General features: G+C 41.2%; 1 protein-coding gene across 1 annotated transcript in view; it reads left to right on the plus strand.

Moving 5' to 3' along the window:
• Positions 1-19,426, plus strand: part of SYNE1 (spectrin repeat containing nuclear envelope protein 1) — a 982,166-nt gene that overhangs the window by 899,310 nt on the left and 63,430 nt on the right. Inside the window, 3 exon segments of the mRNA XM_030198470.1 lie at positions 159-350; positions 3,691-4,021; positions 18,051-18,193. Coding sequence (XP_030054330.1) covers positions 159-350; positions 3,691-4,021; positions 18,051-18,193 — 666 coding nt within the window.

Below are 19,426 nucleotides of genomic sequence, written 5' to 3' on the forward strand. Positions count from 1 at the left end.
TGGAAAGAAAGGCATGTCAAGAAAGTTACAGACTTTTGGAGAGACCGTGGAAATGTGCTGTGACCTCAGCAGCCAAGCTTTGAATGGCCAAAGATGATTGATCTACCTTGGATGGGTTGGTTGTAGTTGACATAAGTATTTTTTTTCCCATGCCACAGGCTTTCCAGCAGGAGATCTCGCTGAACAGCAGTAAGATTGAACAGATCATATTTCACGGCGAGCAGCTGATAGAGAAGAGTGAGCCCATGGATGCAGCCGTCATTGAAGAGGAGCTGGAAGAGCTCCGTCGTTATTGTCTGGAAGTCTTTGGCCGGGTTGAGCGCTATTATAAGAAACTGATCCGCCTTCCTGTATGTATAGGGATTTTGTTTTGTGTCTGTTTTGTTTTTTTTATACACAAGGGTTAAAATAATTTATGTTTGCAAAATAGAACAGTACCGGTAAATGAAAGGTAGACTACGTAACTTTGCCTACCCCCTGAGCAGGTATGTTGTATCAAAGTATAAAAGAAGACGCAAGAAACACTTCTGCCAACCAACCAAAAACAAAATCCAGCATACCTTAACTGTAGCTCATCACAGGAGTGCAGGCTGAAAACAATGTAGGACCAAACTAAAACCATAGGCGACTGTTGATTCACTTGATTCACTCAGGCTGAAGCAGAGATGGAGAAAGAACAGGGCAGGGCTCCACAGACTTTCTGTCTTCCTTTGCCCCACCACAGAACCAGTTTATTACCTAACTAATGTTTCTATCAAATAATAACATAATTTGCAACCTTTGGTATCAATGGCTTTATTTTCAGATTCAGCTTATCTTTTTCATTCTCTCTTTTGTTGTTGTTGTTGTTGTTTTTTTTTCTGTCTGTCACTCTGTTGCCCTGGTTCCTTTATTTTCTGTTTTAGGGGTCTTGTACTAAAGATTAGCTCGCGTTATCTGCAGCAGGGCCCATAGGAATAAAATGGGACCTGCTGCATATAATTCAAGCTAATCTTTAGTAAAAGACCCCCCCCCTTAGTTCTATATTGTTCTTTTTCTCTTTCATTCAGCAGCAGGTACTTTTAATTCATCCTTTTCCTCCTTTTTCTGTCCCTTTGTCCTGCTCTTTTTTCTTGCTTATCCTCTTCTTACTCCTTTTTGGAATATTCCAGTCTGCTCTTCTTTTACCATTTCTTGTTTGTTGTTGTTGTTTTTTTTTTTTTAAATCCAGCATTATCACCCTGGATTTTGTATTCCTCTTCCCCAATCTAGGATCCTCTTCTTTTCATTTCCTGCCATGCCTGGTACTGTCTCTTCCCATACCCACTTCTCTTTCTGCCCTTTCCCTTGTTATCTCTTTCCCACTCTTGTTCTGTCTCTTTGCTTGTCCCTTCACTCTTGATCATGCCACATTCTCCCACAGTTCACACACATTCTTGCTTACCTCTCAGCCTCACTTCTCTTGCTCAGCTCTTGCTCTGTACTCTCCCTGTCTTCTGTCTCTCCCCCCTCACTTTTGCTTCCTCCCTTTGCTTGCCCTCTTATTTTCCCATTCTTACTCTCTTTTCTTACCCGCCCTCCACATTGTTGTTTGTCGTCCTTTCTCGCATGCTCTCGCTTTTTTTTTTTCTTTCACTGACTTCACACACTTATATTCTTGTTCTTTCCCCCCTCCCCTTCCAGTATAAGGTGTAAGGCTCTGGTGAGACCCCATTTAGAATACTGTGTACAGTTCTGGACACCAGAACCTTCAAAAAGATATAAACAGGATGGAGTCGGTCCAGAGGGCAGATACTGAAATGGTCAGTGGTCTTTGTCATAAAGTGTATGGGGATAGACTTAAATATGTATACTTTGGAAGAAAGACGGGAGAGGAGAGATGTGATAGAGATGGCCAGGGCCGCCGAGGGTGAGGGGTCAAAGGGGGCAAAATTCCCCAGGCACAGCACCGACAAGTTTCTTAGTGCTTGCCTTTTTCCATGTCTGTCTTTCTACTGCTCCTGTATGCCAGGATTTGAACGATTTATTTATTTATTTCATTTGTACCCCGCTCTTTCCCACATATAGCAGGTCCAGTGCGGCTTACATAGTAAAAGAAAGCATCTTACATGGTAGAGAATACAGTAAAACAAGGAAATGTAGGAAGAGTATTATAAATGTAACAAAAAATAAATAAATAAATTGTGATGATCATAACTACTTACATTATGAAAAGCATTATAAAGGACATGTGAAAAAAATATAATGAACTGAGGAAAAAAACACAGTGGCAACAGTGTCTCTGAATATATTAGAATAGGAAAGATAGGCAAGTATTAACATGATAAGTTAAAATATAAGGCAAAATACATGCACAGATGTTAGAGATTAGCAATGTCATCCCTTAACAACCAGCCACCATCTTACAACTCATCCATTTCTTATACCCCTCAACCCAGAATCCACCACCACCTAAATCCTCCTCCATGCTTTTGATAAGAACATAAGCCTTGCAATACCAGGACAAACCAAATGTCCATCAATCCCAGTATCCTATTTTCAGTGGTAGCCAATCCAGATTACTGGCAATATACCAAAAGAGTAAAACAGATTTTATGCTGCTTATCCTAGAAAAAAAATTGTTATTTACTAAATTAATGGGAGCAGCAGCATACAGAGTGGTACGTTTGGGCTTTTGTCTTGGTCTCTCTCTTAGTGCCTGCCTTGTTTTCAGCCTACATCTTCATTGCTGCCTGCTCCTCTCTCTCTCTCTCTCTCTCTCTCTCTCTCTCTCTCTCTCTCTCTCTCTGGCCTTTAGCCATCCCAAGCCTCTTATACCATGTGTATGTAACTAAAACACAAAGATTTCTAAAAGCAATAGTCCTTTTGTTAGGGTGCTCTGTCACAGTAAATGCCTTTACCAGCCATTAAAGCTATTTCTCTTTAGTTCAGGATACTGAAATGTAGATGGAATCAGCCAGCTAATGGTACTATTACCTAATATAATGCTTTAAGAACTCAGGGCAGTGCTAGCACTCAGCAGTGAACTTGGCCCTCAGGGACTAACCAGCCAGTTTGGATTTTCATGATCTCCACAATGAATATGCATGAGAGAGATCTGCATGAACTGCCTCTGTTGTATGCAATGTATCTCAGGTGTATTAATTGTTCATATTTAGTGATTAATGTACAATTCTTTACCTTTATTTTACCAATATTGAAAATCACATATACTTTGTTCAATTATTCAATTTACTTTTTTTCTATCATGTTAACATACTTGTATTAATTGTGGATATCCTGAAAACCAGATAGGCAAGGTGATCCTACAGGACCAGGCTGGGCAACACTGTTCCATAATATGAAGGAGTTTTTAACATGCTCCCTGATTTCTGTACTAATCCAGATCTTATCTTCTTGGAATTTTATGAATAAGTTTTTCATTAGATGAAAATAGAGCGTGTATTAACATTTGGCACTTCACGTTCAGTCAAACCAAGAGTGTTTGTTTCCCAATCCAGTGAAATTACAGCTTATTTTTTAAAATATAGATCAAAGAGACAAGGCAGTGTTTTATTGTTTTACATATATTGTTCCTACGTATGCTGATTTCCTGGTCAGTGCCAGGCAAGCATTTCCCTGTTACCTGCTGGGCTGTGTGGAGAGGAGCCTGTTTCTAGGTGTCGGGTTCCATTGATGCTTAAACCTCTTGTGGTATTGTTTCTCCTGTAGCTGACAGATGATGAGCATGACCTCTCCGACAGAGAGGTGGATCTCGATGAATCAGCAGATTTTACTGATATGCAATGGCGCAGCAAGATCACTGGCAGTATACTCTCTCCTCTTCCTTCTTCCAATCACTCGCTGTCGCTCATGCAACCAATGCAGACCGAGAGGTCGGGGCGGGATACTCCAGCAAGCGTTGACTCCATCCCCTTGGAGTGGGATCATGACTACGACCTCAGCCGTGACCTTGAGACTGCAGTTTCGAGGGCATTGCACTCAGATGAAGAGGCACAAGGGGACAAAGGTTTCTTCCTCCAAGGAGCATGTGGTGTAGCAGGTAAAGTGAAGGCAATTACATATGGTTTTGACGCATAGTAGATTGTTATAGGTGATCCCATGAAGATCCCCTGTGTTTAGGCAAGGGCCTCTCTGCTTTTAAATTTTATAATATAAAAATTGAAACATGGAACAATGACAAAAGCAGAAAAGAAAAAAAGCACATGCATTGGCATATCATGATTACGGTGGCACACCAACCAAGAATGATCATTTATATTTTTTGACAGCCATTGTTTGCTGAGTCAGCCCAGAGTATCATAATTTTTCAGACTGGTTTTTCCAACCAATGTATTGTGGTGTCATTAATGTAGCTTGTTTTTCCCTGATGCAAGATATTATAGCCAAAATGGACAGATGATTATCACTGGTGGATATGGTAGACACACAGTACTTTAAGAATTCACTTCCACAGGTACAAAGGTTGTGATGAACCTCACACATGTGTTTTAACCATTCTGAAGGCACTTTTCAGAAGCAACGATATACCAGGGCAAAGCGCTATTTACCTGGATACATGACTTTATAAATGTTTTCCTTGTAATTAGACAGGATTAAACTCAGACCCTGGCAGTCAAACATTTACAAGATACAACAAAAGGGTACAAGAGTAGGGCACAGGGAAACACAATATTCCAATAAGTCTGGGAGCCTTTCATCCTTTCTTACATGCTGGAGTGGAGGTGAATTAGGTAGAGGGCCTGTGTGTGTTCATGTGCTGTTGTCAGCTGCTCTGCCTCATCTGTCCTGGTGGCCACAGAGATCTTCCACACATGGACTTCAGCAGTGTCAGCATAGTTTGGAAAGGGTGGGAATTTGGGAGTCAGAATAGCTCAGTGTGTGCAATCTTAACAAGGTAACCACAGCACATTTACATAGGAGAATGGCCAGAGCACAGAGATGGTGAGAGAGTGAAACTTGATAGCCTTGGGGTTAATGTGCCCACTGCACCCTGGCCTAGTCTGGCTGATTGAGTGTGGTGATGCTCAATCCCTCCCGGTCAATAGCAGAAGCTAGCGCACACCAATTTGGGGTGAAGGGGTCTCAAGTTATCTTAGGGATTGCACTTGTGAACTGAAACTGAGCCTAGTAGCTTTCTAGCAGCTGGCAGGAGTTGAGACTTGTGGCAAATGTCTTCAACTGCACTTCATTGAAGTGTAGACCTGCCACACATACCCTACATAGTAGTTAGCAGGTTAGGAAAGTCGCTTGTATGCCACCTAGGACCCTGAAGGATCACAGCAAGAATAGTAACTAAAATGCTGTTATTGCTGTGCTATGTTATTTCACTCTTCTCACCCCACATTGCCATCCTGCAATGAAATCAAACGGCTTTTCCATTGCTGGTTTTTACTTTTTGCTGACAGCCAGTCTGGCCATATGAAAACTGGTCAGGCCACTTGAAAGCCAGCCTGTTGGCAAACCTGCCCCAGCAGCTCACATCTGCTCTGTTCATTGTATTTGTGAATCGCATGTTTTCATGCCCATGCAGGCCTCTCTCATAAAAAGACACTTGCATACCTTTAGTGAATTGACCTCAAAATATGTATTTTGTACTCTGTTTTTAAATGTATGTCTTAGCCTTAAAAAGTAAGATTTTCAAACCTGTTTTTTCAATATCTTGCACTGGCCTGTACAAAGTGTTTAGGGTGAGATTTATTTTTCTACTTTCAGAGGTATTGGATGACTCCAGATCAGCAAAGACACTTCGATATAGTCCTGGTTTTGTCCCACTTCCTATGGGAAATGTGTAGTACCATTTTCCTAACAAAAAGCAAGCTTACAAGTCCCCCTGTTTGATTCTCAGTGTGATCCTCAGGATACACCCAGCCACTCAAGTTTTCAGGATGTCCACAATGAATATGCATGAGATTGATAAGCATGTGCTGCTTCCTTTTATGCAGGTATTTTTAATGCGTATTCACTGTGGTTATCCTGAGAACCAGACTGGCTGGGGTGAGAAGTGTCATCTGATAGCCCTGCTTTGCTTCACCTTTGCAATAAAAGTGTTCCTTTTTTTATTTTATGATGCCATAACCAGCCTTTTATTTCTACAGGCACTATGTTCTAAGGGATTGCTGTCCATATCACAGAACATGTCGTGTTCAAATACCAATTCAGATTGTGCTTATATTTTTTCAGATGTAGAGAACCCTGAACGCCCAGAGGCCTATGTAAAATTTACTAAACAAAAGTATTTCTGGTAGGCACCAATAGGCCTAGAGCTTCCATTTCCTGTCCCGATCCCTGTTAACACCCTACTCACTGCATTAAACATGTTCATCCACTTAACAACATCCATAAAGGGTTTATATTCACAGCAGGGCTTCAGCTAATCTTGGCAGTGAAAGCATTGTATACAAACATGTGTCTAGGTATTTTCATTCTAGTTTGATTCAAGGTAAGAGTCACTTACTAGTTCAATTAATTTTAAATAAATCCTCATTTTTATAAACCACTCCATAGTCTTAAAAGGGGAGCTGGATGATGTACAAACAACATATCTTTCTTGCAATACTTCAAATACAATACATAAAAATCCATAAAACAATCCCACACACAATTTATCAAATACATCAAGATTGCTAGCTAGGGTCTAAGTCAACTGAAAACTATAACCTTCCAAAAGATTTTCAAGTAGCCAAGTTTTAACCCTTGTAAGGTCAAAAGGGTAGTTTTTCTTTAGACGGAAGGCTTTTTTCTTTTTTCTTGAAGTGAAAGCCTCCAAGCTAAAGTTTACTAAAGCCCCTGCTTACTCTTAGTCTTTGCTTGAAAGTTAACATATTTGAATATAATGTAGAAATTGGGATTGGTAGTATTTTAGAACAGGAACTGCCGATGTAAAGGCTGTTCCAAAATACATGCAGGAATGAGCATGTATGCCTCAGTTATGGGCAATGGGAGCAACCATTGTACAACGAACATGGATAACATTAAGGGAGGAAACATGTCTGCATACATGTCTGTGTGTTGACATATAAATATGTGCATTTCAGAACATGGACATGTATGTGTGCCATTTTGGAATCGCACATGCCGGTATGCTGCCAGTTAAGAACAAAGTCCACAAACATTGGGTACAATTGATTTCATGGGAGATTAAACCTGAACAGCAACCAAAAAACAGTATTTCTCTCAATGCATTGCACAGGCTGCCAATTCAACCAAGCAGCTGTTCAATATAGTAAACAGCCTACTGCAACCCCCACAACAAAACCAGCCTGCCCAGTCAAAACTGAACTGCAATGATTTTGCTGCATACTTTGCCAACATAATTAAAAGTCTCCACCAGGATTTACAGGCAATCCCACCCAGTGCCCAACCAATCAACCAGGGGTGCACAAATTCGCCCCCTCCTAACAGAGACAGATGGAACACTTTTAACCTAATGACAGAGGAGAGCCTTGACAACATTTTAAGAGACCTTCAACCAACTACCTGCTCCCTTGATCCCTGCCCATCAAAGATAGTGTAGCAGGCAAGTATGGGCCTTATAGAAGGTGCCACAAAAATTGTGATCACCTCTCTTTCTAATGGGCAACTACCAACAGCATTAAAATGGGCAGTGGTTCGCCCTCTGCTGAAGAAAAACAACCTTGACCAGGACAAACTTGAAAGTTACAGGCCAGTATCCAACATCCTGTTTCTAGGGAAACTCATAGAACAAACAGTCTGTGTTCAACTTAATGAATGGCTAGAAAAGAGTAACTGGCTAGATCCATGTCAATCTGGATTTAGACCTGGTTATGGAACAGAAACGGTCCTCGTATCCCTGCTAGATGATCTTCACAGAAACCAAAACAAGGGATTTGCCTCGATGTTAGTACTGCTAGATTTCTCAGCAGCTTTTGACACTTTGGATTATGATATCTTGCTAGCACGACTGACAGAAACAGGTATCAATGGAACAATACTCACCTGGTTCAGATCCTATCTATCAGACAGGCAACAATTCCATAATGATTGGCAGCAACTCATCACCACCATGGACACTGACCTGCGGGGTACCACAAGGATCGATACCATCACTATTCTGTTCAATATCTACCTCAAACCACTAGCTGAGCTGATTCGGTCAATGGACACTCAGTTCTACATCTATGCGGATGATGTGCAGCTCTTCATACCCATTGAACCTGACTTACCTACAGCCTTGAATAAACTGATCACTTGTCTAACATCAGTTCAAGAATGGGCTAAACACAACAAACTTTGCTTGAACCCAAGTAAAACTGAGCTTCTCTGGGTCCCTTACACAAGTGGATACATACCTGACATCAAAATCCCTTTTGGGAAGTATAAACTCCCCCTCAAATTACAAGTCAGGAACCTTGGAATACAGTTAGATTCAGCACTTACTCGGATTCCCCAAATCCAAGCAACCTTCAAGAGCTGCTTCTACTATTTGCGACAGCTACGCTGCCTCTCTCCTTACATCGAGATGGTAAATCTTATCCCAGTTGTGCATGCCATGGCAACATCAAGACTGGATTACTGCAATGCACTATACAATGGTCTGACTACAAAGGGCCTGTACCAGCTCCAGTTGATTCAGAATGCAGCAGCAAGACTCATAGAAGGTTGAAAGTGACGTGACCACATCACACCATTTTTGCAAAAACTTAATTGGCTTCCAGTACAATATAGGGCTAAATTTAAAACTCTATGTCTGATCTTCATGGCCCTGAAAGGAAATGACCCCAAGTATCTGAAGAATAGGATGATCCTCCACACACCGCCAAGGACACGAAGGTCCTCCCAAGGACTTTCACTAACTACACCCTCTCCAAAAGACATTACACGATGTGATACCCGCAAGCGAGCCTTCTCCGGAGTAGCCCCCACACTCTGGAATGTATTGCCTGAAAGGCTCCGCTTAACACAAGACTATCTCTACTTCAGGAAGCAGGTGAAAGCTTGGCTCTTCAACCAAGCCTTTAATTTAAGAAGTAACTAACTTGTTAGTCTCACACACACAAGGATTGACTGGGGCTGCACATACTGCAGCAGGACATGTTTATCCACTCCTACCCTAGCTGAGATAATATTTAACCATCTCTCTGACCTCATGTGCAACTTTCTTCAAATCAGTCACCTTACTTTCTAATTCTTCCTACTTTCTTACTCATCTATATGTTACAACTTTGCCTTATCCCTCACTATCAATTATAATGTTCTAGTACATATTGTGTTGTCATTGCAAACAGTATACCGTGCCATACTTTGTATTGTTGTTCGAATATTTTTACTGCTCTAATTGCCTACTGCTCATGTTTGATCTATTCTTATTATACACCGCCTTGAGTGAATTCCTTCAAAAAGGTGGTAAATAAATCCTAATAAATAAATAAATTAATAAAAACCACTCCTATGGAGCACTTCCAAAAATGGGCACTTTTCTGAAACCTAGAGTCCTAGGAAACAACTGTAAAACCTGATGTTGATCTCTTTAGGCATAGACATGCATTCACTTTTTGAAGCAGGGAATACACCTGTATTTTTTGGCCCTGTCCTAGGCCTACCCAAACCATGCTCTTTGCTGTTTGCACATATTGTGGATTTGGTTTATGCATGTCCAAATCATGAATGGGCTTCTAAAATAACCCTTATTAACATTTGGCTACAAACCCACTCTTGGAGGCCCATTGTCCTTTGTTGTTTGGCTTTATTTTCTGGAACTTGGATTTCTTCTCCGTTGTTGCTTCTAAAATGATCACCTTAGTCAGTGGTTGAGAAAGAAACAGTTTCAAGGCAGTTTAGGTAATGTCTTGTAGGAGGTGGATGCTGGAAACATATCATATTTTTAATGTTTGTAGAAAGTTCTGTGATTGTGGCAGTAGTTGGGTCTATAATGTACCCTGTAAATTGGAGATCCTGAAAGGAGTTGCAGAAAGGTTGAAACTGAGAGATTCTTCTAAGATGGTTTTGAAACTCCTCTTTCTTCCGAATCTCAATTTCTGTTATTAGTTATCCATCATAGGAAAATATGTGGCCAGGCTCTGCAGAAATTCTCTCAAGCTACGGGAGTTGAGTGTTATAATTATTGCTGGACTTCCAACCACTGAAATATAGGGGCCCTTAAGAAAATATTTTTAGAACTTGAATGGGGTTTCATTCTAAAATAGAATCATAGTATTTAGCAGGATATGCTTTTGATTAAATCATTGACGCACTGAAAAATTGTGAAGACCTTCAGAGTAAATAAAGACAAATGTTAATCAGACATGTTAAGATTCATGAAAGAGAAACGGAGGTTAAATCACTCAAGCCATGACAACAACAGCCCTCTGTTTGGAACCCAGTATATTTGCACCCCAATGTCTAAGAATCTGTCTTCCCCGATGGGCTGTGACTGCTTAATGTACAACAGCCCCAGCCCCAAATAACTACATAAGCAGAATCCAGAGATGGGTATCGACCCCGGGTCTTCTCAATGACGGTGCACAATATTGCTGCTAGGCCAACATAGGGGTAATTTTATAACTGTGCCAGACATGTAAAAGGTATGCGCATAGTTCTCTGTGTGTAGGCTTGGCCAGATTTTCTAAGGTCAAATGATCCAAACAAGTCTATGATTGGCACAAATACCCTCAGAATGGAAAAAAAGCTATTATAACCAGACCTAAAGATTAATCTGTTAGCAATTGTATAGCCTCAAATGGCTAATCTACAATTTCTATCCAAAATAGCTGAACACTTTGTAACCCAACAACTAGATGATTTTTTGAATAAGGCACACGTCCTCCACCCAAATCAATCTGGATTCCATAAAGACCACAGTACAGAAACTGTAGTTCTACCATTAATGACCTATATCTAGACTCACAAAGATCAAATAAGACTGTTTCATTGTTATCCTTAGACTTATCAGCTGCTTTCAACATTATTGATCACACACTTCTGCTCTCTAGGCTCTCCTCAATAGGAATCTCGAGAGTGGTCCACTCTTGGTTCAATTCACACCTAACTAATTGAGAATACTCAGTTCGGTGGGCATCTTCTTTTTCAAATCCATATACTTTTGGCTGTGGAGTTCTTCAGGGTTCTCTGTTGGCACCAATTCTCTTCAGTATTTTCATGGCAATGTTACTTGGACTCATTCAGTCTCTTGATTTAACAGCCTTTGCCCACATTCAACAATTGTACTTATATGGACATCAATTCACTTAACTTTTGTGCAAATCAATAACTTTGACAAAATTTCTGCAAACATTCAATGTGTCAAACAAACTTGCAAGCTGAAAACTTCACTACGTTTGTAAACCTCTTATCTAATACACATTTGATATGATACTCAAATTTCTATATATAACCTTAAATGGGGGAAAAAGACCTCAAATGTCCCAGCATGGCAGCAAGTGAAATATCTTAGTGCTAACTTTTACTGGACTCCAGTCTTGTCATCGGTCTAAAAAAACTCCAAGTGAAAATTTTTTATTTTGTATATATATATATTGTGCATGCAAACTTGTTCAAACACTGTGATTTAATTATTCATAAAATTTTACATTTTAAAGCATATAAAGCACTTAGCTTAATCCTTGTGCCCAACGGGGCTCTCCATTTCACTTTTGATTAAGCTTCTTCAGGGGACTAAAAGCTGAAATTACTTTTCTTTAGTCAATGCCAGACTTCAAACATAGCACTTATTGGCTACACGATGTCAGTAAAAGCCGTGTTTGAAGTCTTGCATTGACTAAAGAAAACTAATATGAGTACTTATTCCCCTGAAGAAGCTTAACCAAAAATGAAACGGAGAGCCAAACATTTTGAAACCAGTACTCTATCACTGGCTTAATTGGCCACTTCCAGTAACGTGCAATTACCTGTTTAGCTGCAGTTAAGAGGCACTCAATTAACTGCATTCCTTTTTATTATTATTATTATTATTATTATTATTATTATGTTTTTATCATAGTTCTAGGATAACATCACAAGTGTATACTTGTATGTTTGTTTGTTTATTTATTTATTTATTGCATTTGTATCCCACATTTTCCCACAAAATACAGAGTTATTTCAACAAAATAGCCCTAGAAAAAGCAAAATTATAAGAAAAACTAGCCGTTGAGCCCGTTAAAACGGGCTGATGGTTCACCGCCCCCCCCCCCCCCGAGTTCGCCGCCCCTCCACCCGGCCCGTCTCTTCGCTATTCAACTTACATCTGCGCAGCAGGCAGAGATCAGCTGAGGTCCCGTCGGCCTTCCTTCTCTGCCTGTGTCCCGCCCTCATGTGACGTAACGTCAGCGAGGGCGGGACACAGGCAGGGAAGGAAGGCCAACAGCAGCTCAGCTGATCTGCCTGCTGCGCAGATGTAAGTTGAATAGCGAAGAGACAGCCGGGTGGAGGCAGCGGCGACTCCGGGGGGGGGGGGTACCAGTGGCGGCGATCTCAGGGGGGGTAGCGGTGGCGACCTCGGCGGTTCCCTCCCCTTCGCGCAGTTTCCCTCTCTGTCCCGCCCCCCCCCCCCCCCCCCGTCATCACGTATTGACGCGGTGACGGGACAGACAGGGAAGTCTCTACTGCGCATTTGCGAGTGAGTACGGTCACTCGCCGTTTATATGTTTGATATACAGACAATCTTAATTTGTCCTTATACCCCAACAAAAAGGGAGAGAGACAAAGAAAAACAAAGAGGTCTGAAAAAAGGTATAATGATTAGAGGGGAAAAAAAAGCCAAGCTAGACAAAACACTACCTTAATTACAAAGCCAACTAACTAACTGGACCTATGCTGGATATCTTCTTCAGGTCTAAGAAAGATAACTGCATTCCTCTTTTATACCTTTGTCAGTTTTACCCTAAGTTATGGCCCAGTGCTAGGATGGCTAGATTCTCTGACAATTGAGAAAGTATGATAGTGAGAAGTGCAATAGAACTTCAGACAAATTTGGGTAACTAGGCAAATTCACTAGATATGCATAAGAGATCCCCTCTCCCAACCATAATCACCAACCATGTTGGAAAACATTCTAACGTACTTTATGAAGTCTTTCCAGCATATAGTACTGTTGATTTAAAAAAAAGTTGTGTCCACTTTCCTGTGCACTGACGCAATAGAATTTTTCCTCTTTTTTTAAAAACCCTTAAATACTACCTTCCACTTATCATCTGTAAGGGCAACACTCAATTCCATGTCCCATTTCAGTGTCCATGCGGTCATAGCTGCTACATCTGGGATTAGGAGCTGCTGATAGAATCAAGCAGTTAAACCTTTATTCCCACACAGCTGCAAATTAATGATTAAAATGCCATCAAATCCCTGCTGCAACCCGAGTGATATAGTTCCCTAACAAAAAGAACAAAACAAAAACACAAACAAATGGTGTGTGCCTCTTATATGAAGCATTAATGAGACAATTTGGATTTCCAAGTTTTCCAGTCTTCAAGTATATTGAATTGAACACTTTAATTCAATATACTGGAAGGCTGGAAAGCTTGGGAATCCAAATTGTCTCATGAATGCTTTATGTAAAAGGCACAAACCTCCATGAAAAAGGCCAGATGCCTTCTCGATAGCAAGCATTCCATCTTTTTATTGAAGAGCTTCTCTAATACCTAATGTAAGTGACAAATTATTCAGTACTAGAAGTAGGGGTGAAGGATAGGAGTTTAGTCCCATTTCATCAAAGCAATCTTCCACAGTACAAGAGTAGATGAAATTAATGTGTCAGTTTGATAACATTAATTCCCTCCACCTCAAGCTGTATCTAGTGCTTATCTTCAGCTTGAGCTCCAAAGTATTATGCTTTTCAGAAGCATCACTCAATAGTCTAAATTAAAATCCAGAAATCCCAAATCTCTGTTTGTTTTTTTTTTTACTTTAGGGACATCAGATATTGAAACATTCTGGGTTTTTTCCAGACTCACGCAAAAGAGGTGATTATTGTATTTAATCTCCTGAGAAAGTCTGCTGGAATTGCAATTAGAAGTATTTCTATCATAAATGGTATCTGGAGGAGGATATTCATCTTAATATTTGATACCCTCCCACAACAGGATGTCTGGGTTGACGACCAGGCACTCAAGTTTATTTTAAGTTTTGACAACAAAGGGAGATAATTCATAGCAACAATTTCTCAAAGTCTGCAGTAAGTTACACATTTAAATATTTCTGGTCAACAGTGCATTCTTTGATAGGAAAGATCTGCTGTAATTGGGATTTCATATTTGGCACTATAATCAATCCCAGAATTTGTGTCTTTATCTTGGTTAATTTAATAGCCTGAAGTTGAATTGAATTCCTGATTAACGATGGTGTAGTATCTTAAAATTAGTTTCTATGCACTACATATCCACTTTAATGTTAAAAACACATTTCAAATTGCAATCAATAAGGCAAAGTGATGCATAGATGTTAAGAGATTATCAAGCCATCCCTTAATAACCAGCCCCTATCTTACAATTCGTTCACTTCTTATACCCCTCAGCCCAGAAACCCCACCCCGTCACATAAGTAAGCTGAAAAAAAAAACTGCATACAACACATCCCAGAAATTATCACACACACTGGCAAGAATGAATGATTGTCCCCTCCCCCCAGGCTACTGGGGGGTCTATAAAATCCCTTACAGTTGTGACTGCTCATGCATAGGTGAAACCAGCCATACTTTAAAAGAAAGGCTACAAGGACACACAAAACATGATAAGCACAACACAGACAAATCAACTATAGCCTTCCATGTTTTGAAAATTGATCAGTCTATCAGATTCAACAATGCAAGGATCCTGGAAAAAGAAGACGTGGTGGCCAGAAAGATAAAATAAGTGATAGAAATAATGACAACCCCCCCCCCCCCCCCCAATCTCAATGGAGACAAAGGTCCCGCCATAAACAAAGCTTGGCAACCACTTAGACAAGGTAAATTTAATCGCTGAGGAACAGTGACTTTTCCCACCTTCAAGAGTTTAAATGTCATTGGTCAGGGACATCAAGATCAAGAACCACTGCATAAAAACTAGCACATAGACCTACCACACAACATCACCCTGAAGAAATCCACAGTAAGATGGTTAAAACATTGGTCAAGTGAACTCAGGCATGGTATTTCCCTGACAATTGCAAGAACCAAGACAAATTTTGTATACTTAAAGTATTCTCATATTATTGATTGTCTTCTGTTGCAATCTACACTGATCAGGTTGTATACCGGGAAAAGCAAGATATAATCCATCTAAAGTAATGTTTAATTCTCACAAGTTGTTGAAAATAAATTACCTTCTTCATTATTTAACATCTAATCTACCACCCTACTCCATATCTCACAGTGAAACCTTGCTAGCCCTGCAGCCCAACAAAATCATCTGTAAGATAGTCCCTCAGCACCATTTGATGGCTGCCGTGGAATGCCAGATTAAAAGACAGCTATCTTTAGTCCCCATTCAGACTCCCCTGGCACCACCTCTAAGCTCAGCTAGTACCACCAAAGATGAAACTCAAGTAATTTGTTTGCACTATTCCACAGCATGAGCCATGGGGCCAGTCTAAAGTAAATTCAGTGAAAATTCTTCCTCCATCTACCATTAAACATGTAAATAATAAGACTTGAAGAAGAAATAATAGAATCATGGAGGAGGCAAGCTGATATCTTGAAAATAACTATATGCTGCTTTAAATCTGCCCCATCAGGCAAGTATACAACACAGCTGCTGCCATATAGAGCAAGGTGGGCACCGGAGGGCTATCAACCTGACAGATTTTCCAGGCAAATCTAATGGTGTTCCAAAGAAAGCTAGTCACTGGTAATACTATCAACAATATAAGAAACCAGCCTAGAAGCCAATGAGGTGATGACAAACCAGAAACTTCAAATATTTTCAAACTAGAATAATTTTGAATGAAATGCCCTCAAATTATAAATTCACACATGTAGGGGGCGATTCTATATATGGCGCCTAACAAATCGGCACTGAAATCAGTGCCAAGTGTATTCTATAACCCGCACCTAGATTTAGGCGCAGTATATAGAATACACTTAGTTGATATTTCAGTTCCTAAATATACACGCATCCATTTATGTCAATGAAATTGTGGCGCACTGGACCATATTCTATAACTAGGTGCATAAATTTCTGAACACCCACTAAGTGCCCATAACCACACTCCTTTTTGCCTGCGCATGTTAGAAGTTCGGCGCACATCTTTACAGAATACACTTAGCGAGTTGTGCACCTAAATTCTAATCAGTGCCAATTAGTGCTCATTATTGCTTGTTAAGTGCTGTTATCAGTGCTCATTAGCTTGTTAAGCTTGTTAAATAATGCACATTTTTATAGAATCTGTGGCACGCTATATAGAATCGGGGGGGGGGGGGGAAGCATCTACCATTCTAGACGCTTTAAGATGAAAGTAATTTTCTCTCTTTCATCGGGTCACTTCAATAGTGATAATGTGCATAAGAAATTCACTCAGTGTTCAGTAAATAGATACCCCCATAGCAAAATGTGGTTTTCAAGCCTGTGAATTGTAAAAATATTTTCATGTAGTGTATTTCTCTTCTTTGGCCAGCAGATGGTGTTTGTTCCATGTTTTAAAGCTGTTGCAGAGAAAGCTGTTTTCTTTTCAGTTTAGCCCTTTGGAAAGGCAACCTGCAGTGCCATTGCCCAGATACTTTCAAAGTTGGTGCTCTAGGCTCTGATTGGCCCTGTGGTTCAAATCCAGCTAGGAGGTACTTGATTTTCCCCAGTCTTAGTTTGGGAGCATCTCTGTCCTGAGGCCTTGTTCAAGAACTGTGAGTAGTTATTGTCCTGAAACTCCCGAGGTGCTACACAGGTAGTGACAACATGTTTAGGTAATTTAAAATTGATCCTTATTCAGTTACCTGTTATTGTTTGTTGTTTTTCCACCTGTTTTATTTCCTTCACTGTTCTATTTCTGTAATAATAAACCCATTAGTTTATTAGCTCTGATGTCTTGGACTGACTCAGAATTCTGGTGGTTTGTGTTTTAGACGAAGCAATCACAACAAGGGTGACACCCTTATTGTGATTACTTCATCTCTGTGTCTACAACGGTTACTGTTCTTCTGTTTTCCTTCTGTGTCCGGTTTATGTTTTGGGTCAGTGAGTGCTTTTTAGGAACTGTGGAACCCCTGGGAGTGTGGCCCCAGTGTCCTAGAAATCACCGACTAATAACTTGAGACTGGGGGACTTGCCTAGAGGCAAACGGGACCCAGTATGTGCGAGTAGGGTGCTAGTGTAGAGCATGTGCACAGGTGCAGGTGGGCCTGAGAAGTGCTGGGGAAAGACTCTCCTGGTGGCCACAGAGTTAACCCCAGGTGGGTGCTAGGCGTTTTATGACACCTCCACATTCTTATCTTCAACCAAAAATAAGTAGAAAGCCATCACTTATCTTGATAGTGCTCTCCGTGACATAGTGCTTGCACAGTCTAGTCAATGTTCATATGAATGAAACTCCAATTAGAAGCCCCCTCCAACATTGGGCTATCTCCATATGCCTTTTGATAAAACTCTTTGCACATGCCTGAGCACGGGTTTCATCAGAAACAACTGTATCAAGGACTCATGTGGCATCCTTCAAGTTCCACCTGAGTGCTTGATGCATGAGGTAGTAGCAGCACCACATTCCGAAGAAGGAGCAATAGCTTACATTTCAGTTCCAAGAAGGTTGTGTGGAAGAGAAAAAATATAAAATAAAATTGTGAGCTTTAACTTAGCAAGGTTCAAAATCCTAAAGCAGACTCTGAGCAACTCAGACCTGAAACAACTTCCGAATCAGACCTGAAAAGCCTGTTCAGGTCAGGGTAGGTACCAGTACTACTGTATTTGTGAACATTCAAACCTTTGATAACATGACATCATGGGAAGTATGTTTATCAGTAAAAACATATTGCTAGTACAGTGGCATGCTACCTATGTTGGGATATGCAAAATAACATTCTGTTAGCTACTGGTCATACCTTTTCCTTGCTGGATAATCTAGTTTGAGCTCTTGGATTTTTCTTTAGCATGTTGCTTCACTTGCACTGAGCAGCTTAATCTTTTAATGACTTGTTATGTTGTCCATTCTAGGAGAACCAGGTTCTTTGGAAACACACATCCGTCAGCTGGACAAAGCACTGGACAGCAGCCGCTTCCATCTCCAGCAAACAGAGAATATCATCCGTAGCCGAACTCCTACCGGGCCAGAGTTGGATTCCAGCTACAATGGATATGTAAGTAATTTCTCCTACAGACCACGGTGATCATACATGAGCAAAATAGTTATATTTTTATCCTCAATGAATTTTTCTGGGTAGCTGTTATTCTGGGGGAAATCACTGTTACTCAGCCGAAGAAATGAGTACAAGACTCTCTGCTTCCTTCTTGATGGGGCTGGGTCCCCAGGAATATTGCAAAGGTGATATATTCAAATTCTAGAAAAGAGTAAAGGCAGCTCCTGCTATCAGCTGCTATTTTGTATTCACTTTAAATCTGGCAATGGGTCCAAATTACACATGGGGGCAATCCTATAAAGTAGTACCTATGCAGTGCTAGGGAGCCCTGATGCAGTGCAGGGAGCACCACTTCTAAGAGGGAATCAGGGTGCCCTAATTATAGAATACTAGCACAAACCCACATCAGCGTACCCAAAAGGAAGACACACCCATTATGCCAAGTTAATGGCAGGCATAAAAGAGCATGCCTAAATGCACCACTGAACGTGTTCATCTGATAGTCTCTACTATAATAAAAAGCACCTCCAACGTTCTGAAGCTGACTCCAAGGCTTCACTGAAGTGAAGGGTTTGTAAGGTTCGTCAGATTCGTCAGTCTGTCACCATCTCTCTCAGCCCTGCCCTCGCGTCAAAATGTGATGACGTCGAGGGCGATAGACCTATCAGAGGCGCGAGGGCAGGGCCGAGAGAGATGGTGACAGACTGACAAACCTTACAAACCCTTCACTTCAGTGAAGCCACGAAGTCAGCTTCACAACGTTGCTGGTGCGTTTTATTACACTACACAGCTCCCTAATTTTGCAGTTAAACATCGCAGGGTGGCTGGAGGGGGGGCAACAACCCTGGAACTGGGAGGGAGGGAGAGAGGGGGGGCAACGACCCTGGAACTGGGAGGGAGGGGGGCGGACCCTGGAACTTGGAGGGGGCGGGCGGACCCAGGAACTGGGAGGGGGGTGACCCTGAAACTGGGAGGGAGGGGGAGAGGGCCAACCCTGCACCTGAAAGGGAGGGAGGGGGGAACCCTGGAACTGGGAGTAGGGGAGTGGGGCAGGGCCACCCTGGAACTGGGAGAGAGGGAGGGGGGGCCCCTGGCACACACTCTCATTCTCACACACACACTCTCGCACCCAGTCTCACTCTCTCTGTCACACACACTCGCACATTCACTCTCTCACTCTCACACACACCCTGTAAAACACACACACTCCGAGGAAAACCTTGCTAGCGCCCG

Source organism: Microcaecilia unicolor, chromosome 3, assembly GCF_901765095.1.
Source record: "Microcaecilia unicolor chromosome 3, aMicUni1.1, whole genome shotgun sequence".
Lineage (NCBI taxonomy): Eukaryota > Metazoa > Chordata > Amphibia > Gymnophiona > Siphonopidae > Microcaecilia > Microcaecilia unicolor.